The following is a 23,620-nucleotide window of genomic DNA, read 5'->3' on the forward strand; positions in this document are numbered from 1 at the left end:
TAACTCATTACCTTTAATTATAGCCCAATTTTTGTATAAAGTTTCCCTAATAGCACTATAATCAAGTGAGTATGTATTCAGGAAACTTACTTGATAGGCAACTTTTTGTTCCAAAAGCGCTATTTGGGTAGAATTGTCAACTATATTAGAGTTGGCACTTAGACAATTATGTGGGTTGTCAACCACGTTTAAACGTTTACATCCCAATAATGGAGTAAAAAACCTTTCCACCCTCTTTTGCTTAACTTCATTTTTAACCGACATAATCAGCTGTACAGGATAACCTCTGTTAAGGAACATAGTTTCTAATAAATCACATTCAACCATGAAGTCCATTTCTTCTGAAATCATACGAGCAGCCCCGACCATTTGGCCCTTTACCACTGCTCTTTTTTGATGATATGGGGGACTGCTTGAGAAATGGAGAAAAGTATTTGAATACGTTGGCTTTCTATATATATTTCTTTTGTAACAAAAATTGCCTAAATCTTTGACCAACAAAATATCAAGAAAATTAATGGACTCTTCCCCCAGGGCATAAGTAAATTCCAAAAATGTGGTTGTTTTAGATATGTTATTAATGAATGATGGTATTTCTAAGATATCACCAACCCACATACAAAACATATCATCCTGGTACCTAGTGTACCAGTAAACATTTTTTTGAAATATTGGATCTTGAAAGAATAAGTTATGCTCCCAGTAAGCCATTACGGCATTGGCGAAACTTCTGCCACATGGGGAGCCCATAGCTACGCCCGATTTCTGCAAATAGAACTCACCATTAAAAGTCATATAATTGTTGGTCAAAACCAACTCTAGCAGTGTAGCTACTATGTAAATAATGTTATCATCAACTTTTCTCATTAGCAAAAATTCACGGATCCACTCGATTCCAATAGTATGGGGAATGACCGTATACAGGTCCTTAACATCTATTGTGAGAAAATGACTATTTTGATTGAATTCAAGTTTATTAATGTCATGTAAGAAACTCCACGAATCTTTACATATTTGCGATTCGCTTTCCAAATAAGGTTTAAGTATACTATCTATATATTTGGCACACCCATAAGTAATTGAACCCCTCCCATCAACTATTGGTCTGAAAGATGGGTCATTCAAAGATTTATGAATCTTAGGGGTGCCAAATAAAGCTGGAATAATAGGAGCCAACATTGACAAATAATGGTACAATTCGATGTCTATAGAGCTTTCTAAAAATAAGTCTTCCAAACTTTGCCTAATCTTATTATATGCACCATTAACTTCATTCAATGATACCTTGGTATATGAATCTGTACTAAGTTGACACTCTATTTTGTCAACATAAACTCCATGGTCCATGAAAACCAGGCCACCCTCCTTGTCTGGCTTCATGACCCTAATTTGGCAGTCTTTTAATAAGTTGATACAATCATGCTCCATGGCATTGAGATTAGACCTAATACCCTTCTTATAAGGACCTACTTTAACAGCTCTAAAATCGAATTCGCACATTTTCTCAAAAACACTCAACTCAGGGTGAATGGGGGGATTAAAAACACTAGAAACCCTGGTTGAACTAGTCATAGTAGAATTATTACCCATTAGTAAATTAAGATTTAATTTACGGATAAACAGTTTAAGATCAATTAAAGTGTCTGCAATGTCCATCCTTCTAGAGGGAACAAAAGTCAATCCCTTTGAAAGGAAATCAACCATCTCTTGATTAACATCCAAGATGGTATAATTAAAGATATTAAAGTCTCCTTTCGAACTAGTATGAACATTTAATTTAAAGTTCTCGCCATTGCCAGAAACTATCGCTTCCGCTGCCTCTTTTTGTTGTTCCTCGCTTGAGTGCGATTGCGGTTGTGTTGTCGATTGTTGGTTCGGACGTTGGTGTTGGATTGAAAACCCCGCTGATTGAAGTCATCAGTCCTGTTACCAACATCTGCTATATTATTGCTAGGAACATTATTGCCTCCTCCATTGTTGTTTCGATTATTAAGCCTTTCACTACGCCTCAGTGGCTCATTAGTTCTTAAATTTGCCACAGAATTATTACCAGAGGCGTTAACCAAACCATCATTTCCATCATTATCTAAGTTGATGTTAGAGTCACCTCTTACCCTAAAAGCCACATAAGAGGGAGGGTTTGGGTAAGCCTGTTTCTTAGAATAATCGTTAATGTCTCTAGCGATCTTTTTCGTTACGTTAGAAAAGAAAAATGACATATGTCATAGTTATAGTAACATCAAAGGCATGTTTAAATGTGGGTTTTGTCCACAATGTAAGTATATAAAAATAGGTAATCAATGTAATATTAATGGTATAAGATGTAAAATTAATTCCAAATTTAATTGTGAAACTAAAGCAGTTATATATGTCACACTATGTAAAGGATGTAATGCATTCTATATTGGCAAGACGGAAAGGAAGATAAAACAGCGGATCTATGAGCATTATTATGCCATTAGTAATAAAGATCCAAACAATGCTTTAGCTAAGCATGTTATATATTATCCTAGTCATAGTTTTGAATTCACTATTTTGCAAAGGAGGACATTAAATATTAGAGGGGGGCCTCGGCGAATTCAATTAGAATTGGATGAGTTAAAGTGGCAAATAAGAACAAACACACAAACTTTTCCAGGTTTGAACGACAGTATTTCTATCAAATGTATGTTGAAATTACTATCGCTTAGGAGATGATTAATTTAAGTTATTTTAAGTTTGCGTGACTAATTATAAAGAGTTTATAGAGTACACAAGCAAGCCATATACGTACTATTGTATATATTGTAGTTTAGTTTTATTTGTTTTATTAATAAAATTACTGTTTATTATATCAATTGTTCTTTATGTAAGTTCTTTAGCAATATTTTTTATGAAGAACCACCGTGACTTATTAGTAGTGTCCTGAAATTTTTCTGTGTTATTTAACTATTTATGCTGCGTTTCAATTAAGGACATGATTTGCTTAACAATTAGAGCAGCTTGATTTTGTATAAATGAACCTATTTTTGTTTTTAAAAACTGTTTTGTCTGATGAAGGCTGGGTATTTCCTGGCCGAAAGCGCTCACATTAAAACAGTTTCTTTTCAAAGTATTTTACTGCTGTCGGCTCCTATTGTTACCGTTTGGATTTAAAAAGTTTATTTGTTTGTCTGAAGTTTATCTATAATACCCAAGTGGGGAATTGTGTCAAATGCCTTAGGCATTCATAAAAGCCGTTATCTCGTGGTAGACAGTTATTATTAGTATTACATCTGTATTACCATAATGTATGCCAGCAACTGTACATTTAATAAGGAACTTAATCTCTTTGTTTGCTTTTAGTTTAATATAACTGCATTCATTTGTTGATTTATTGTCTGAGTGACTGTTCTGAATTTATGTGCTCAAATCTGCTAGTAAATACCTATACAGTACAAATTGTGCTGAAAGTCACAGCATCAGAAAGCTAGGTCACATGATATGGAATCAGGAAGTTGCTGAACAGCTGCCCAATCTACAATAAATACCAACATTGCTTTACTATACTTAATTTACATAGTCCCACTGAAGTAACTAAAGTAAAAGCTATGCATTTTAGAATCAGAAAACATACTTTACATGATGAGAGCATAATTACAGAAAAAAAGATCTTTAACCTTATATTTGCCATGTTGTCTGCATTCATCTTTGGCAACTTCTTTTTGTTCAAATACTAGGCTACAGAAGTGTTCACAATCACCAGACTGCAGTATGATTTACTTTCAAACTCATAACGTATTTGAGCATTCACCCACACATAAAGAACAAACAAGATGGATGGTGGAAGAGGTCTTCCCTTTACTGCACCATCACTGGAAATGCAATCTCAGAGATTTTGGTGATATCTCTTAGCTCAAGAAGGGCAAGAAAAAGTTTCAGGGCTGTACATCATTAGCAAGTGCTTGACTTTGCAAACTACCACCTGCATTATTTACAGAGCTACAGGTGTGAAGGAAAATTGAAGACCCGCTATTATATGTCTCTAAAAAGAATGGGTTATTTTGTGTAATGTAGCATTTATTTTTAGATCTTTCTTGAGTTTGAATGTGTGTTTGTTCATCATCTCACAAAACTTCCTTCATTGCTTTGTACTAAAGAGGCTGAAGACTAACATAGTTTAAGAATGTTCCTATCGAGTGCTTGCATTGCAGATGCAAAGCTGCAGTTTCAAATATAAAAAATGTTTGACAATATTCTGCCTTGTTTTTGACCAATGTGAAATTAGTAAATCATAATAGACTGGTATGCTGTTCAACTGTTTTTACATGTTACCATCAAATCTGATGGACAGTACTTTTAGTGAATGTTTGCCAGTTTTGCAGTCATATCATTGTTGTATGTATGAGCAGATTTCACATTTAAGTGGGTATATGGCTGCACTGTGATTCAGCAGACTTCTCTTAGTACTTAGCTAGCATAAATAATTACATTGGAAAGTAACACTTTATATCAAATTGTACTTCCATTTTTACCCTTACATTGTGGTGCTTCCCCCCATTTAGACCAGTTTTATGTGAGCATTACTTTTTATTAAGAGCACACCACCTGTAATTCTTTTGTAGCCCTCACTCTACATCACATTTTACTTCCACTTTTACACTTAGATTGTGGTGCTTCCCCCATTTAGACCAATTTTATGAGAGTATTACTTTTTATTAAGAGCACACCACCTGTAATTCTTTTGTAGCCCGCAATAATGTCACCAAAGGGATAGTGTGGGGCTGCGTCTATAGACTTCAATAGATATGTATGTGCAATGCTGCATCCCTATACTGTCCCTATGGTGATGTCACAGAAGGTACATTTCAGCTAACTTTCTATGACATCTGTCTGTACAGGGAGAACATTTTTTTTTCAAACATTAGGAATGGTCTGAGAAAAATGTAGCACATGCCATGGCATATAGAGTGAGTACAAAACATAGAAGCAACTCTTTAAATTGGAAGACAGACAGCAGTATCATTTTCCTGTTCTCATTTTATTAAATAATATCAAATATAGTGAATACAAACTTTTTAATAACAATGTATACCTGACATGTATTACCAAGTCAGCATTACCATCAGAATAAAAGTAGTGACAGTTGCATGTCAGACATAAAGTTGAAAGTCTATACATTTGTAGGCTATGTATAGAAAAACGTATGAACTGAAGTCAAAGCTGTTACTTTAATCTAATGATTTTTTTTCAGTGCTGGATGTCATGTTAGTAAGTTTGAAAAAAATGTGGGAGGATTTGTAAGGCTAACATTGAGAAGCAAAGAAGTATTTCAATGTTTAGGTATAAAAAAAACTGCATCAAAACGTGTTTGACGCATACAGTGACAGGCATCATTACACAAAAATCTTGAGCAACTCAGCTTAGCACATGTGCAGTAGTACAGTGGAAAGCAGCAGTAGCAAAGAACTTCTTTGAAGTTCAAGAGAAAGATGTATGTATTTTTTATATTAAGTGTGAAAACAATGTATTCACTTCTGTCAGAGAAAGCCATAACCAAACTGGTGTCATTCTGTACTCTGGTTTGTGATAGACAACTTTGTTGTGTCCACCATGAAGGCAAAGCAGTACAACATTGAGGGCTCTTGAAGATTGCCTTTGTTTATATCTGATTGAAGTCACTCTTGAATTTGTTGAACCTGGCAAACTACCGCAGGTTCACTGTTCGAACCGAAATTGTTAAAGTACTTGACATTTTTGGTTGGTGTCATTATGCATTAATAGAATAATTTATTAGACTAGATAGGTCACAAGAACCTTAGTTATTAAATGAGTCATGGCACAGTAAAGTCTGGGGACTACTGGGTAAGGCAACAACTTCACTTCCTAATAAGTATACAAGCCACTGCATCATAATTTTTTTACAGAATATTAAGTTGTTTTGGAATGTTAGAAAGAGATACACCCTGGATTTTGGACAGAGTAATCAGATACAGTGGAATGTGAATTATGAAATGCAGAAAGTGAGGGCTTTTCTTAAAGGGTACATTTGCTTTTGTCTGTCTGCATGCACATATATGTCTGTATACATGTGAATACATGCATACACGCACATACAGTGGATATAAAAAGTGTATACACCCCTGTTAAAATGCCAGGTTTTTGTTATATAAAAATATGAGACCACAATAAAGCATTAAAACTTTTCCCACCTTCAATGTGACTTATAACCTGTACGATTGAAAAACAAACAAATTTGTTAGGGGAATAAATATAAAAAATAAAAAAAAAAACTTACAATAAGCTGGTTGCATAAGTGTGCACACCCTTAAACTAATACTTTGTGGAAGCACCTTTTGATTTAATTACAGCATTCAGTCTTCTTGGGTACACACCTGGCATCAATTAAAGAGACTCTGATTAACCCCAAATAAAGTTCAGCTGTGCTAGTAGAATTTTCCTGACATTTACTCACTTGCCTGCTACAGCAAAAGCCGTGGTTTGCAGAGAGCTTACAAAGCATCAAAAGGATCTCATTGTTGAAAGGTATCAGTCAAGAGAAGGGTACAAAAACATTTCCACAGCATTGGATGTACCATGGAACGCAGTGAAGACAGTCATCAAAAAGTGGAGAAAATATGGGACAACAGTGACATTGCAAAAAACTGGACGTTCCTCCAAAATTGATGAAAAGACAAGATGAAAACTGGTCAGGAAGGCTGCCAAGAGACGTACAGCAACACTGAAGGAACTGCAGACATTTCTGGCACGTACTGGTTGTGTACTACATGTGACAACACTCTCCTGTATTCTCCATATGTCTGAGTTATGGGGTAGGGTTGCAAAACGGAAGCCTTTTCTTACACAGAAAAACATCGGCAGGCCTAGCTATAATTTGCAAAACAATACATCAAGTCTCCCAAAAGCAGGTGGGAAAATGTGTTATGGTCTGATGAGACCAAGTTTAAACATTTTGACCACAATTACAAAAGGTACATTTCGCATCACCAAAAGAACACCATCCCCACAATGAAGCATGGTGGTGGCAGTATAATGCTTTGGGGTTGCTTTTCTTCAGCTGGAACTGGGGCTTTAGTCAAGGTGGAGGGCATTATGAACAGTTCCAGATACCAGTCACTTTTGGCCCAAAATCTTCAGGTGTCTGCTAGAAAGCTGAAGATGAAGAGGAATTTCACCTTTCAACATGACAATGACCCCAAGCATACATCCAAATCAACAAAAGATTGTTTTGGAATGGCCCAGCCAGAGCCCAGACCTAAATTCTATAGAAAATCTGTGGGGTGACCTGAAGAGGGCTGTGCACAAGAGATACCCTCCCAATCTCAGAGATTTGGAGTGCTTTTGCAAGGAAGATTGGGCAAATATTGCCAAGTCAAGATGTGCCATGCTGAAAGACTCCTACGCAAGAAGACTAAATGTTGTAATTAAATCAAAAGGTGCTTCAACAAAGTATTAGTTTAAGGGTGTGCACACATGCAACCACCTTATTGTACGTTTTTCATTTTTATATTTCCCCCTAACAGATTTGTTTGTTTTTCAATTGAATTGTACAGGTTATAGGTCACATTAAAGGTGGGAAAAGTTTTGAAATGATTTATTGTGGTCTCATTTTTTATATCACAAAAACCTGGCATTTTAACACGGGTGTGTACACTTTTTATATCCACTGTATATGTATGTAAAAAATGTGTGTGTGTTCAAAATACAAGGGTCAACTGTGAGTACTTGCAGTGGGAGAGAGTTTACTAAGCACCATTCATTAATATGATAAAGCAGGCATTTTCAGATTAGAAAAAAAAAAATTCAATCTGTCAGGGTCCATCTTTAGCACAAAGTTTATTGGTGTTGGTGTGGAAGTCTAGTGCCAGAAACGGGGCAAGTTCATTAACCAGCCCTAGCTTCTTGAAGTTTTTTTTTCTTGATTATTTTAAATTCTTTAGAGTTAAAATAGCTGACTTTCATACCCATTTTGCTTGTGCCTTATTACTGATCTGATAAAGATAATGGTTCATTGTCCCAGTTTGAGATTTAGGAATTTTTTTTTTTTGCTTATTACTAGTGTATTTCGTGTCCAGACAATTATTATACTGAACATTGCCACTCATCGTTATGACTCCTTACAACTCCTTTCCACTATCAATATTTCAGAAGAAATGCACTAACAATGTATACCAGTGTGAAAGCTGAACTGCTGAGATTATTTCAAGTCTTGACTATGTTAATTGGGCTGTTTAGCCGAGTGTAACACATCTGCATATGTTAAAATAAAGGAGCCCGAGTTTAGCTCCAAACATCCGAATTGTGTTGGGTTATAGCTTTACAAGGGACCAGTTAACTTATATCATCTCTTTCTAATTTCTTCCTCTATATTATAGTGTATAATTTTCTTTTTAAAGCACATACAGAGAGATTGATAATAAATTGATATTATACCAGAAAGCAAGATCTCCATTGCTTTTTTTTAGTGTTTACGGATATTAAACTGCTTGTTTTTAAATCGTCCTAAAATAGCGTTAAAAACAAATTAAACGCAGATCTTCTTAAAGATCTGCTTTTTTTTGCTTACAGCTCTGATGGTTAGCGAGCGAGGTACCGCCGCGCAGGCATAGAGATCAGACATCGCGGAACACATTAATACAACATTGCAGCATTAGAAAAGTAATAGTTTCTTATCTTAAGCTAGTTCTTAATGTTTCAATCAAATATGTAATAACCATACAAACTTTTCTTATGGCTAAAATATTCGGTTTTGTTTTTTACACTTGCTCCTCGGGACCAAACCACATACACAATGTGTGCTCTGTTTCCCTGTTTTTTTCTGCCTTGGAATGTGATAATACACGAAAGTTTGGGTTAGACGAATCAGTGGCTTCCAGTGAAATAAGTAAATGATTGGGATCAGGGAATAGATTTTTATAGTGACTTATGCTAGCTTTCTTTTATTAGTGTGACTAAGCTTTACATAATGAGTAGCTTGCTGATTGTAGGATCTACATATGACTTGTGCTACCATATGATGATTTGATAAACATCAAAAATGTTTGATAAGATAATGTACTTTTTCTCTTATGCCATGTACATGTTATGTGTCATACTATTCTGGTGGTCAGAATAGACTTGTGAGGTGTGGAGGTACTGTCACCTGCAGTTAGTCAGTTCTCTTTTTTTGTCAGTGTAATGTCTCTAATAAAACATAAAATGTGAAAGGCTTTTCTTCATAGGAAAATCCTCTAGTAGCTTCCTTTCAATCTTTTTTGCAGTGAATTACTACAGCAAGCTCTGTGTACTTTGGTAATTCTCTCTTTTTTCTTCTGTTTGCTAGGAAATAATTGAGTTTCCAATCCTGAAGATAAATGGAAGAACAATGGAGGAGGACTCAAGATTCCATACTTACGTGCAGCCTGTATACCATCCTCACCTTACACCTTTCTGTACAAAGGTATACCTTACCATTCTCTTTGTTAAGAGAATACTTGTTTTGGTTTGAAAAAATGTTTAAGCATAAATCAGATTTGCAGGTGGTATCTTTTAGATAAGATTTGGCTCTGTCCATATTGATCACTATGTTCATGTAATGATTTAAAGAACATTGTAAAATGTACAATGCTATGATATCTACATAGTCTTCAGTAAACCATTAATGTTTTTATAGGGAAGGGAGTTAGTTGGCCATCATTAAAAATTTGCCCTTTTCCCCACTGTAGTACGATCTCAGAGTTGGTATATATAAGTAGGGGGGGTTGAAATAATGTAGTGTGTGACGATTGCTGTGGTGAACAAGTAATTCCCTTCTGTATAAAAACCATTCACCGATGTGAGCATTCGATAAATGGATGTTCGATGTAAAGGGGTCGATGATTAGGTATTCGTGGAAATAAAACTTTGATGAAGTAATATAGACCCACATTTCTTTACATGTATTTTTTAAATGCTTTTTTGGTGTCTCTCTTTCCACCTCTATTCAAAACTGTATATGTATTTTCTTTTTTGTCTTTCTCTCAAAAAAACTTTTACTACAAAATAATTACATGGATTGTTAGTCTATTTTCATATTCACTTAAAAACATTTCCTTACCTTGTACAGTCTCAAAAAGAATGTCACAAAATGTATCTTTAGTTATTAGACTAAGGGCTTTTACCTCTTGTGTTTTCACTCCCCAAGGAAGTAGTACAGTGCCCCATACCTCCTATCTGTCCTCCTTATTTCTTTCACTTCATACTCTTGCCACATATTTTCATTTCTTAGTATTCTCTTTTTTTCTTTTATTTCTGCCCTCCTTGACTAGTTGCAACTGTCTCAGTGTATATGTTGTTCTTTTTTGAGTACTGTCCTCTTTCAAAATAGTCTCCAATTCCTTTTCCTATATTTTCTCTATTATTTCTCCCCAAGATTTTGGTTCACTCTGGTTCATAGGTTCATAGGTTCATACTAGGCTATCTGCCCAAGGGCATTTATAAGCCTAGCCCATAGTTATGTGGCTTTTTAGTTTGAATAAAAACTATGCCTATCATTTGCTGTGCCTCTGTCAAGCAGTGACACTGAAGTAATCCCTGGGGTATATCTGCAATCTCCCATCCATTGGTCAAGATTCCTCTTGAACAAGGCCAGAGAGGTGCTCTGCCTCACATGTACCGGGATATTGTTCCACAGCATAGGGAGTCTCTGGGTGATGAATCTGTCCCTCCAGCACGTTCTATTTATAACCGTGGCAAGGTTTAAGTCTCCCGCCCTTGTGGTTCTGAGGGATCTAGATTTTGAGGTGAAGCATATCCATCAAATCTGGGTTTGACATGGCCTTATATGTCAGGCACAGGTCACCTCTGAGCAAGCGGTATGAGACTGAATAGAGCTGGAGTTCTTTCAGTCGGGCAGCATAAGACATATTTTGAGACCCTTTATCCTTTTGGTGAGGAACTTTGGGGCCTTTCAAGCTGCAGCAGGTGTCTGGTCAGATACATTCCGAATGGGGCATTGTACTCAATCATAGGTCTAATGAGTGATGAGTACAGGGGCGATGACCTCCCTTGATCTAGATGTGAATCCCTTCATGATCAGGTGGGCGATATAGAAGGTTTTCCTAACTACTTTAGCAACATGAGTGTCAAGCGAAGGCTACTGTCAACCTGGGTCCCCAGATCCCTGATGACTTTTCTGTGCTCAGTGGATTGCCATCTATATGGTAGCTAGGGGTAACCTTGTTTTAAGGGTATGACTATGCATTTTTGGCGTTTAACTTCAGGCCATGGCTCTGGCACCAGTTATCCGTTTCTGTGAGGCCCTTCTGGAGGATATCTGTGTCAGATGTGTAGTTTGCAGTCATCTGCAAACTTTGTCAGCCATAACCCTCCTGTGTTTGCTTGTACTTCAGAAAAGTAGATGCCGAACAAGAGTGGACCCAGGACTGAGCCCTGTGGGACACCACTTGTGACAGGCTTTGAGTCTGACATGGCTCCAGCAACTCTGACCCTGTGGGTTCTGTCACTTAGCCAGTTTGCAACCCATCTTGTGATGTATGGGTTTACATTCAAGCTGATTTTTCGATGATACCTGAGTGGGGTATTGTGTTGAAGGCCTTTGCCAGGTCGAGGTAGGCTGTATGGACTGCCTTTCCCTCATCAATGGCCTTGGTGACAGTCTCGAAAAAGTCAACCAAGTTTAAGAGGCAGGATCTGCCTTTGACAAAGCCAAACTGGGTTGGATCCAAAGTCTGCAAGTTCCCTATGTCTTTATTTATGAGTTCCATTATGATCCTCTCCATGGCTTTGCAGATAAGGCTTGTCAAGCTAATGGCGGTAATTTCAGGGTCTGTGGAGGCACCGCTCTTATGAAGTGGGACCACAGTGCCGTCGCCACTCCTTGGGTACGATCCTGAGGTGAGGCTAAGATTAAACAGCTGTCCTAACTGTGGGTTTAATTCCTCGTTGAGTTAAGTGAAGCACACAGCCGGGGACACCATCCGGTCCCATGGATGCTGTGTTTTTAGTGAGGGCAGTTCTCACCTGGGCGTTGGAGATGTTTGGGGGCTACAATCCTCTGGAATAGATATCTCCTTTGGGAGAAGTTTGCACTGAACCTGTCAGCCAGTATGTTGGCAATGTGTGTAGGTTCAGTAATTTTCACATCATTTTGAACTAATTCTGAGCATATCTGGGAGTTTCCTCCTAGGTTTCTAACATAGCTAAAGAAGGCCTTATGATTCTCTTTAGAGTCCTTGGCGATTTTTCTCTCAAAATTTGCCTTGGATGATTTTATGAGAGCTCTTAGTTTTTACTTATAATGATCAAGGTGTCTTACCTTTCAAGGATTTTGCTCTATCTTGTAGTAGCTTCCTCCTTTTGTTGTAGAGCTTGTTTATGGCTGGGGTCCACCAGACTGGACACTTGCCTTTGGTACAGAGAGTCTTAGTTTTGTTTGGGATTGCCTGATCCATGCAGTCCTGTAGGTGCTGGTAGAAGGCATTTGTAAGTGATTCAGCGGTTTGAGTAATGTTTACCACTGGCTCAGGGGCCTTAAAGGAGACCACACTAGTTTTTAGAAGTTTTTCACTGTGGTCTTTTTTGTTTGGATGAGGACCTCCAGCGAGATTAGTTTATGATCTGATCTCACTAGTGAGGGGTATACTTCGGTGTTGAACATTTTGATCCCATGTTGTGATGATGAGATCAAGTATGTTTTCTCCTCTTGTGGGATGATGACTAGTTGTTCCATGGCATTTGAGTTTATGAACTCCAGGAATCTTTGGGTAGTGTTCCCAGTCTATATTAGGGTAGTTGAAGTCACCTAGTATGATGGTGTTTGGAGATACATTTATCCCAGGAAGGCCATGTGAGGTTCCTGAGTTTGAGAGGGTGGCCTGTAACATGCTACAAATTGCAGAGCAGTCTTTGTGGGTGTCCTTTATGAATATGGACACCCCCTCTTGTCCGGATTTTGGGGATGATACTGTTAGTGCGCATCTTGAGATTGAGACTTCTGGCATTGAGCAGCATTACCCTTAGTTTTTCCTTTTGGTGTTCTAGGGTGGTAGGTTTAGAATTTGAGCCTTGCCTAAAAAGGCACTGGCAAGAGCCTTTGCCAATATCCGGAAGCCCAGGGTGACAGGTGCAAGCCTTGTCCAGCATGTCATCCCAGGCAGACAGACATTGGATCCTTGAATGACAGAATTTAAGCCAATTATTGTATATTAAAAGCTGATCATCTTATCACTGTAATCATTCTAGGTGAAGGTAGGATACTGCTCAAGGTCAGGGTCATACCTGCCTGGGCTATAATCAGAGAGCTCCTCGACACCAGCGTGGACGGCAGCTTACTGTGACCTTCTCTTTACTCAGTCTGGTGGTGTGTCTGACTATGGAATCACCAATGACAAGTGTGTCTGGCATTTTGTTTGGCCTTAAGGGCTGTGACTGTTTGACACTCTGACTGTGTGGTCTATGTGTTGCATGTAGGTGGTAGTTGTTTGGGTGTCTGCTTTGGTGGCATCTGCTGTTTTGGTAAATTTTTGATCAGAGCCTAGTATGTCTTTGTGTGAGTATGTGTATGATTTGAAGTTGTGATGGTACCATGTGTGACTGGGTATGTATTGTGTGTGGTTACCTTCTCCTCCTGTCTGGTCTTGCCAGTCCTATGTTGAGAGAGCTCAGCCTCCAGTTTGGCCGTATAGTTGCATCTCTGTATTTGTGTTTTGTGGGAGAAGGAACATGAGGCAATTGTAACATTGCCTCAATATTCCCAGGTTCACCAGTTGAGCTGGAGAGGACACTAGCAACTGATCCCTCGACATACTAGAAGTAGTAGATAAAGAGACTTTCAACGGACTCCGGGGGAAGTGGGTTTTAGGCTGGTGGGGTACTATCTATAATAAGAGTGCTTTATCAAGGTGCAAGTACTGTAGGAGTAAGTGCTAGGCTTTACAGATAGAGAATAGTCTACTTGGGAATCAAGTAGATTAATCACATCATGGTTAATCACATCATTCAATATATTATCCCACAACCCTCTTGACTGGAGGGTTGTTGAAAAACTGTTTCAGAATCCTCCATAACTGCACAAATATCTTTTTTGCTGGCAGTTGCCTCTGCTCCTTCCATAGCATTTTCCATCTCGCGCACCTCCCTCCCAGCTGCCACAGTGCTCAGAATGGGACATGCGCACTTACTAGAGCTGTGCAAAATGTGAGTAGGGGAAGCTCCCCAGTGTCCTGGGCAAATTTCCCCTAGTAATATAAATACCACCTTGGGTCTCCACTAAAAGAGGCTACAAGCCTAGTGAGATTAACTTGGTAAACAAAGGAAGAATAAATACATATTGTATTGCATCATTTTGGCTCCTTAGTAGAGCCCTTTTCGTCATATAATCCAGCTTACCCCGAGATCAGGGGCCACACCTTAGTGTGTGTGATGACAATCTGGAAATGGATATTTAATTCTGTTCAACTGGATTGCTATGGAGCAGCTGTGTGGTTTCATCTTTGGTGTCTACATGGAGATTTTTTTATGCTGTGCATTCTGTGCCTTCTAGCAGCTGACCAGGACCCTGGCATAGTTGGAGCAGTGGCAGTGGGGAGTAAATGCATGCTCCCATGCACCTAGCCTTGATATGTTACTTATACAGGGCTTAACCATACAAGTCATACTTCTCATTACTTGCACACAAGCTAGCACCCAATGTCATATAAGTGGCACTCGTGGACCAAGAATTTGCCACCTCCCTCCCCACTGCAGTGAGTGAACTGACATTACCATTTACTCCCATTCCTCCCTGGCTGCCTTCTTCAATGCCTCAGGTTGCTAATAAACCTGGTCAGCTGGAAAGTAGTTGTAAAATTTGGTATTTAAAATTATGAAATGGGAAATGACACGTTTGAGGGCTGCCAGAGCCTTTAGCTTTTATTCCAGACACTGCAGTAGTCTGTGGGATATAGACTCTGTGATACATGTACATGACTCCAAATGTTAAAGGATACTAAAGCTTCTGATAATGTAAAGACATACCAACATATGTTGTATCATCCTTACGCATCGTAGATTAAATGGGAGAAATTTTACATATTATTTGCTAACATGTAAGAATCAAAACAATCTACATCAAAACATAAGGGGAAATCTTTGATTGTGAAAAAAAGGGTGATATATGTTGGTATGTCTTTAAATTAACAGTGTAAGAATTCTTCCATTTAATCTATGACCAATAAGTAAGATGATAGAGCAACACCTTGTAGGGACTTTTTCTGTATTTTGTCAGTGTTAATTTTCTGTGGATTCTTTATGAAGCTTATGAAAGTCTTCCCTGCCGTCTCACCTTGACTATTAGATTAAGGTAATATGATGAAATTCTGTTTGCTCTGTCAATCCATTGAATTCTGTGGTTTGCGTGCTGTGTACCATTATTTCATATTACCATTTCTGGAATTTCATGTCTTTATAGGTTCATAGATTAGTACTAGGCTAACTGCCCTTGCAAGCTATTTTAAGCCTAGCAAATTATCTCTTGTGAGACTCAAACCGAGTACCTTGTGTTTGTAAGGCAAACACCTTAACCTTTAGGCCACCCTCCCAAAAACAGAGCTTTCAGCGCACTAATCACACCTCATCTTAGAGTATCTATTAACTGCATGATCCTTTTGAAAAGTAATCAACAAAATCACATATATTTAACACTTGTTCTGAAAAAAACATGTTCCAGTTTTATTGTATAGTTTTTCTAGAGATAAATAAGAAATTGTTTCTTCCCTTTGATTGTTTTCTGATGAGCATTGCACTGAACATAGCTCTGAACTAAAACTGTTTCTCAATTTCTGTACATATGTTGTTGTTGTCTTTCGGCTTTTCCCTGTTAGGGGTCGCCACAGCGGAACTCCGGTCCGCTAATGATTGGCAGTAGATTTATTTTTCACGAACGCCGAGGTGCCAGCTCGACGTTCAACCTTCAACTAAGGCATGTCCATTTACACGTATCTTTCAAATGCCCACCCAACTGCGGGGAGGACATGCAGACTCCACACAGAAGGCACTCCCCGCACTCCAGCCGAGAATCGAACGGGAGAACCTCTTGCTGTGAGGCAACAACGCTACCGCTGCACAAATCTGACCTAAATAACACATTACAAGTTATTTATTTACATTTGATAATGTTCAGGTGAGTCTTGTGAAATCTTACCATCATTTCTTTCCTTAGCTGATGGCACTATCAATGTATCAGCCTTGAACATTAAGCTTCATACATAACTAATCACTTATTTTAATGAGATATAACCCTCAGCAACTACTCCCTTATGTTAGTGAGCTGCAATGCTGTATTTCTTGCCACATTCTGACCAATCTCTCATAGCCATTTCAGAAAGCATTTGCATTATAGAACCATTTTCACTGCATTTTTGAAAGTCTTTTCATAGGTTCATAGGTGTGTACTAGGCTAATGGCCCTGGAGCCTATATAAGCCTAGCCCAAGAAGATTCCCTGGAATCATGCCGCCCAAAGTTAGTTCCCAGTGCCCCTGTCAAGCAAGGCCACTGAAGTGATCCCCGGGGTGAACTTCCTATTGCCCACCCACTCGTCAAGATTTCTCTTAAAGAGGGCCAGTGAAATGCTCTGCTTGACGTGAATGGGAAGTTTGTTCCAGAGTATGGGAAGTTTCTGGGTTAGGAACCTGTCCCTCCAGCATGTTCTGTTTATTGTGGTAATGAGGTTAAAGTCCCTGGAGCATGTGGCATGGAGGGATTGGGATTTCTTTAGGTGTAGCATATCTGGCAGCCCTGGGTCAGACATGGCTTTGTAGGTCAAGCAGAGATCGCCTGTAAGTAGGCGACAGAGTATAGCTGGAGTTTTTTGAGTCTGTCCATATAGGGCATGTGTCTAAGGTCTAAGATCCTTTTAGTGAGGTATTTTTATGGCCTTTCCAGTTGTTGTAGGTGTCTAGTGAGGTACATACCAAATGGGGTGTTGTATTCTATAATAGGTCTAATGAGGGACGAGTAGAGAGGGATTATGACCTCTTTCTTCCTGGATGAGAAACCCTTTGTAATGAGATGTGCTACATAGAAGGACTTTCTGACCACAGTGGCAATGTGTTTATCAAATGAGAGGTTGCTGTCAGTCTGTGTCCCCAGGTCTCATCACACCTTCTGTGTTTAGTAGACTACCGCCAATGTGGTAGTTCATGGGCACCGAATTTTTCCCAAAGGGAATGACAATGCATTTTTTGGCATTGAGCTCAAGACCATGGTTCTGGCACCAGTCATTGGTGTCAGTGAGGCCTTTTTGTAGCAAGTCTACATCAGTTGGAGAATCAGTAATGGCTCCCAGTTTGCAATCATCTGAACTTGGTCAGCCAGAGTCCCTTTGTTTTGGCTTGAGCTTCAGAGAAATAGATGCCAAACAGGAGAGGACCTAGGACTGATCCCTGTGAAACACCTCTTGTAACTGGTCGGTAGTCAGGTTTGGAGTCTGCTACTTTCACAGTGTGGGTTCTATCAGTGAGCCAGTTGGCAACCCATCTTATTACATAGGGGTTTATGCCTAGTTTAGTGAGTCTGTCTATGATTCCCGAGTGAGGGATGGTGTCGAAGGCATTGACAAGATCTAGGTAGGCTGTGCAAACTACCTTGCCCTCATCCACAGCTCTGGTGACAGACTTGAAGAAGTCTAGCAGGTTGAGCAGGCATGATCTGTCTTTCATAAACCCATACTGCATGGGGTCCAGAGTTTGGAGATTCCCTATGTCCTTATTTATAAGGTCCATGATGATGTGCTTCATAGCCTTACATGTCAGACTCTTCAGGCTAATGGGGGGGGGTGGTAGTTTCCAGGGTCTGTAGTTGCTCCCCCTTTGTGGAGTGGGATGACCGTAACTGTGCACCATTCGGTAGGAACAAAGCCTGAAATGAGGCTGTGATTGAACAGGGTACTCAGGTGTGGTGCCAGTTCACTTTTTAATTTATGTAGAACACACCCAGGGATATTATGAGGTCCCATGGAAGCTGTATTCTTGGCTTTGGACAGTGCGGTTTTACCTGTGTAGCCGTGATAATGGGAACTTGGCATTCCTCAGGTATTGTGATAGGCCCTTTAGGGGGTGAAAAGGGGTAAAGTTCACACTGAACCTGTCAGCCAATATGTCGGCAGTATCAGTTGGTTCTGTATATGTATTGCCATTGTGCTGTAACTCAGAGCAGCTCTGAGTATTGCCATGTAGATTCTTGACATAACTATAGAATGCCTTTTGGTTGTCTTTAGAATGTGCAGCAATTTTGTTTGAATAGCTAGCTTTAGAGTATTTGATGATGGATCTCAGTTTTTTGCTGAGGCTAGCGAAGGAGTTTTTCTAGTCTTGGGACTTCACCCTTTTCTGCAACAGTTTTTTCCTTTTGTTTTACAGTTTGTTTATGGTGGGGGACCACCAGATTGGCTTCCTTTTTTGGGGGGAGAGCATCTTGATTCTGTTTGGTATGGCCCATTCCATGCACTTGTGTATGCGCTCATGCAGTGCATTGGTGTATGATTCAGTAGTCATGCACCTATTTTCCATTTGCATGAGTGTCGTGAAGTTAGCCACCTCTGTTTTTAGAAGCCCAAAGCTTTGGGGAAGTTTTTTACCATGGTTTACTTTATGGGGGTGAGGGTGGGATGTGGATATCCATGGTGATTAACTTGTGGTCAGATCTGACCAGGGAGGAGTTGATTACTGGTGTAGAACAATGATCACCCATGTTAGTTAGGACCAGGTCAAGGATTTTTCTACCCCTAGTGGGGGTAAGAATGAGTTGGTCCAGGACATTGGAATGAATGAATTCCAGAAAACGTTGAGCAAGTGTGTTGGTACGCGAATAATTTTCCCACTTAATGGAGGGGTAGTTAAAGTCTCCCTGTATAAGGATATTGGGTTGTACCCTAATATTTTCCAGTGTGTTTAGGCATATGGAGTGAGAGTCTTGGGACATGGTGGGGGATCTATAGCAGACTACAATCTGGATTGCAGTTTTACCCAGTGTTAGTTGTATCTGAAGTACCTCTGATGTGTTACGTTGGGCTACTAGTCTGGAGGTGTGCATATCCTTTATGAATATGGAGACACCACCGCCTTTAGCACTTCAGTCCAGGTTTAGGGGCCGAAAGGTATGGCATGAATTATAACCTGGTAGTGCTGGGGTGCTCTCCGGAGCATTGAACCAGGTCTCGGTCACTATACAGATGTTGATGTTCTCCATTTTAAGGAGTGCTTAGAGCGAGTGCATTTTGAGATTTAGACTTCTAGCGTTGAGTAGCATAGCCCTCAGATTTTGTTTGCTTGTAGCTGTTATGATGGTAATTTTGTCTTTAGGACATTGCCTAAAAAAGGCACTATGGGGTGGCAAGAGCCTTGGCCAGTATCCGGAATCCCTGGGGTGACAGGTGCAGGCCACCTCTGCTGAAGCATCACGATTTGTTGATCATGCCATCCCAGGCAGACAGATACTGAATCCCCTTAGAATGACACCCGAAACTTAGCCAGTTGTTGAAGTCAGTCATTTTATGCTTGTACCGTGGTATCATTCTGGGTGACGGTAGGATGCTACTCAGAGCTAGGGTCATACCTGCCTGGGCTACAAGACCAGAGAGCTCCTCTATGTCACTTTTCATGTAGTCAAGGGAGGTACGTCTCAGGTGATTCACACCAACATGGACAATGACAGAGTCATATTTGTACCTGTTTTGGAGTGACCTAATTACATGTGTTAAGTGGTGGATCCTGGCACACAACAGGCAGCTGACGGTAACTTTCTCCTTATTCATCCTAGTGAGTGGGACATCAGTGTGCCTTACTATTGAGTCACCTATGACTAGTGTATTGGGTAAGTTGTTTTGCCTTATGGGCTTTGGTTGAGTGGCACACTGTTTATGTGAACTGTGTGTCTCATGGTTTGTGCTGGGTGGTGGTTGTTTGCGTTTCTGCTTCGGAGGTCTCTGTTTGGGCAGATTTCTATTGAGAGCCTCCGCGAAAGTAGGTGTGTGTTTTGTGTTACTTTGTGAGGGTTGTGGTGGTGTATGTTCTGGAGGGCTATGTGTTGAATGTGATGTGATACAGGTGTTATCCTTCTCCTTTTGACTGGCTAATCCAGTCTTGGCTGGAGAGTGCTTGGCTTCCAATTTGGCTATATATATGCATCTCTCACAAGTCATAGTGTTGGGAGGTACATGAGGCAGTTGCTACACTGCCTCAGGATGCCTAAGTTCACCAGGTTGACAGGAGAAAGCACAGGGAAATGACCTTTAGACATGCCTGGATATGAGCTCAATATTTTAAGTACGGAAGCTTTTTTTCAGGAAAAATGTCACTGAAGTGTCTGAGTCTGTACAGAGCACTGCCAAACACTTGAAGGGAAACCAATGCGTAGACCCTGAACATTTACTGATAAAGTATTTAGGCAGATATTCTGAAGTTAGGAAGAAATCAAGCAGTACTTACTGAAAGTAAAGAATTAGCTTGTCAAGAATGATAAAAAGAGGGGAGTATCATGAATGGCTACTGCCTGGCTACTACTATGCTGGTCTCAGCACAGCTTCACTCTGTTGAGATACAATACTCCTTTGCTTCTTCTCTTACCAGAAGCAAAATGTTAGCACCAGTCCGAAGAAGAGAAACAGGCCACAGCTTGTTTTGTGGTCCACAGTCTTGTCCCCGATGATACAAGGGTCTGCAGGCTTGTAGCCTTTTTCTGGTAGATGCTTCGAATGGCAACAAGTCCAGTCAGGTACATTAAACACAGACACTCACTCTTCAACCAGAAACAGTCAGGAATCAATGCACTCTGCTCCTACTCTCAAAAGGATCAGAATATAAGCACAGATTCCAAGCTATCACCTTTAAAGCAGTTATTAAGCTTTCTGGTGATTGGCAGTCTTCAGGAAATAATGTAACTACTCCTTCTCTCACCAGGAGAAAACAGAAGCAGTAATCCCAAGATGATTACTGAGAGGCAGAATGTGGGCTCTCCAATAAATGGTGGTCTTGCAATAGATTCTTAAAGGTTAGATGAGAAAAATGGTTTATCCTAAACATTGCAGTGTGCACTAGAGGAGTTAGATGTGAAAGTAGGTAACTTAAGTTTTACCTGTCTAACAAGGTAAGTGTTAGTGGAGAGTCACTATTTTTAAAACAGCAAGATAGATTGATAGGGGTTGGTCACTTTTTTTATTCTGGTACTAGGTATTACAGTAGGATGTCCAGTAAATTTAAATAGCTGAAGGGAAGTGACTTCATAAAATGATAATTTTGTTCTCACACCAACCAGTAACAGCAGAGAGGAAATGCGATATATGGTCAAATTAACATAAGGGGCAGACAACTAGAAAGACAGTAGTGTTTAAGCACACAACAATAACTGGGTGGCAGGGTGGGAAAAATTTCTGTCTGACTCACAAGAGACAGTGCTGTGGTGTCTTTTCAATTTTTAATATGCAGTTAAAAGCAGAATACAAATAAAACACAGTGTAAAGAAAACAAATCACAGTATACAAAATAGAAAAAGGTAATAAAGTAATACAGAATACAACAAATAAAAAGCAAACTTACCTTTCCCTCACAACAAACTGCAGCATAGTCTGGGTGAGCCTTTCCAGTAAAGCTCTGAAATGTTTTATTTTACCCCTTAAATAGAAAGTTTAGTTCCTAGCTCCACCCCTCAGTTCACAGATGATTAACCTTAACTGACCTCTTCTAACTTATGTGTGACTCCTTAACTGACCTGTTCTAATTTCTGTCTGACTCACAAGAGACAGAGCTGTGGTGACTTTCCAAGCTTTAATATGCAGTTAAAAGCAGAATACAAGTAAAACACTGTGTAAAGAAAACAAATCACAGTATACAAAATAGAAAAAGGTAAAGTATTACAGAATACAACAAATAAAAAGCAAAATAACCTTTTTCTCACAGCAAACTGTAGCAGAGTCTGGGTGAGCCTTTCCAACAGTAGAATTATTCACTTATCCTCCAGTTCATTACCAAGCAATTCTTTCTGCTGTTGAAATTAAGAATGACTCTGCAATTATTTTTTTCTAACTTATAATTCACAATGTCACAGTTCTAAACTTGCAACAACATTCTTTACATTTTTGGCACTGCCTGTACAGCAGTGTCATGAATGTATGCTACAATGGCTTATAACCACTTTCCACTAGCAATTGTTTCCCATAAATGTGCTCATTGAACTTTCCTTAACTATATTCTGTGTCTAGCAACTCTTATTTCTGTTTAAACATATATTTTCTGGTCCCACATGCAGTGGGTATATTATGTGCAAAATCACTATGGCTATTCCATTCTAGTTTTTTATCTACTTGTAGTGGGAGCAACTAACAATTAGTTACAAATTGTTTAAGGAGTTTAAAGCCAGTTTGTTGCTCTCTGCACCACTAAAATTCCATATTTAGTTTTAGTATATTTTATTGACACACTTATTTCTGTGCTATTCAGAATAAATTATGAAAGATATAACAATAAACCTGTTGAGTGCATACTTGTTCTCTGATTATGCAGTTTTGTACCACTACTTTGACTTGCCTTATTTTCTGATTTTAAGCCTTGTGATGCTGGAACCTGATCCGAGTTTCTCAAATGTGTTACTTTGTTATTACACTTACTTTCATTCATCTTAAGGTTATCTTGTCTCAGCTTGTTTCAATAACTTCCTCATTTTTGTCACTTTTTTCTTGTTTTATTAACTCCCCATTGAACCTACATGATGGCTCCACTACTTTTACCCGTTTGTCTCTTTTGTTGCATAAGCCAGGCAGCTCCAGGTTAGGTGAGAGTCCTATGACCCATTTGTTCCTGCCAGTCTTGGCTCATTAACCCATTCATGCCTCAGTTAGGGGACAGGAGCCAGGCCAACTTACAGGTCTGGCACACAGCCATTACCTCCAGTAGTCAAGCTTGCCCCTTCCTCATTACAGCTGTCTAAGCTCTACAACTTCTACCTGCCATAGGGATCATGCTTTCACATGCTTATCACCCTCTTCTTTATCACACACCATTGTAGTGTATCTTCAGTAATGTTAACAGAATCTTCAAGCCCATATGTTGTTTGTGTACCAAGTCTCTCAAAAATCAGATGCTTACAGAATACCAAATGGAAGTCTGAGAACTCTTTATCTTTCGTTGTTTCAGTGTGAGTATATCATAAACTGTGAACCTCCTAAGAGACCTTTCTAGAGTTTACCAACAGCCAAGGGAGAATTAAATGTACCGTTACCAAAATAATTATCCACCTCCCTTTTGAATGTCCTGAGACTAGCTGCTGTATCTTTCGGCTTTTCCCGGTTAGGGGTCACCACAGTGGAACTCCGGTCCGCTGATGATTGGCAGTAGATTTTTACATGCCGAGTTGCCTAGCAATCCGTCTAATTCATCTATTCCGTAATTTACCTGTACTACTATGGCATGACTTCCTTCCTAAAATATTATTATAGACTGTAATATTGACAAATAAACTGTTGTTTCTGGTTCCTAAACAATATGATACAAACTCAGTCCCTAGTGTTACTGTCAAATAAACATTTTTCAAAACTCTGTGTTATAAAATAAGATCATCCCAAATTAAACCTGTAACTGACTTACTACAAAAACAGCATTGTTAGCTGTAACTTAAGTATTTAATTCTTGTTA

At 39.3% G+C, this 23,620-nt stretch overlaps 1 protein-coding gene across 1 annotated transcript in view; it reads left to right on the forward strand.

Annotated features, from left to right (window-relative positions):
- Positions 1-23,620, forward strand: part of ERI3 (ERI1 exoribonuclease family member 3) — a 3,093,638-nt gene that overhangs the window by 583,085 nt on the left and 2,486,933 nt on the right. The window contains exon 2 of the mRNA XM_044085355.1: positions 9,302-9,418. Within this exon, the coding sequence (XP_043941290.1) occupies positions 9,302-9,418 (117 nt within the window). The remainder of the gene's footprint in view (positions 1-9,301; positions 9,419-23,620) is intronic.

The sequence above is a fragment of the Protopterus annectens genome, chromosome 10.part0 (assembly GCF_019279795.1).
Source record: "Protopterus annectens isolate FY-2018-M chromosome 10.part0, PAN1.0, whole genome shotgun sequence".
In the NCBI taxonomy this organism is placed as follows: Eukaryota; Metazoa; Chordata; order Ceratodontiformes; family Protopteridae; genus Protopterus; species Protopterus annectens.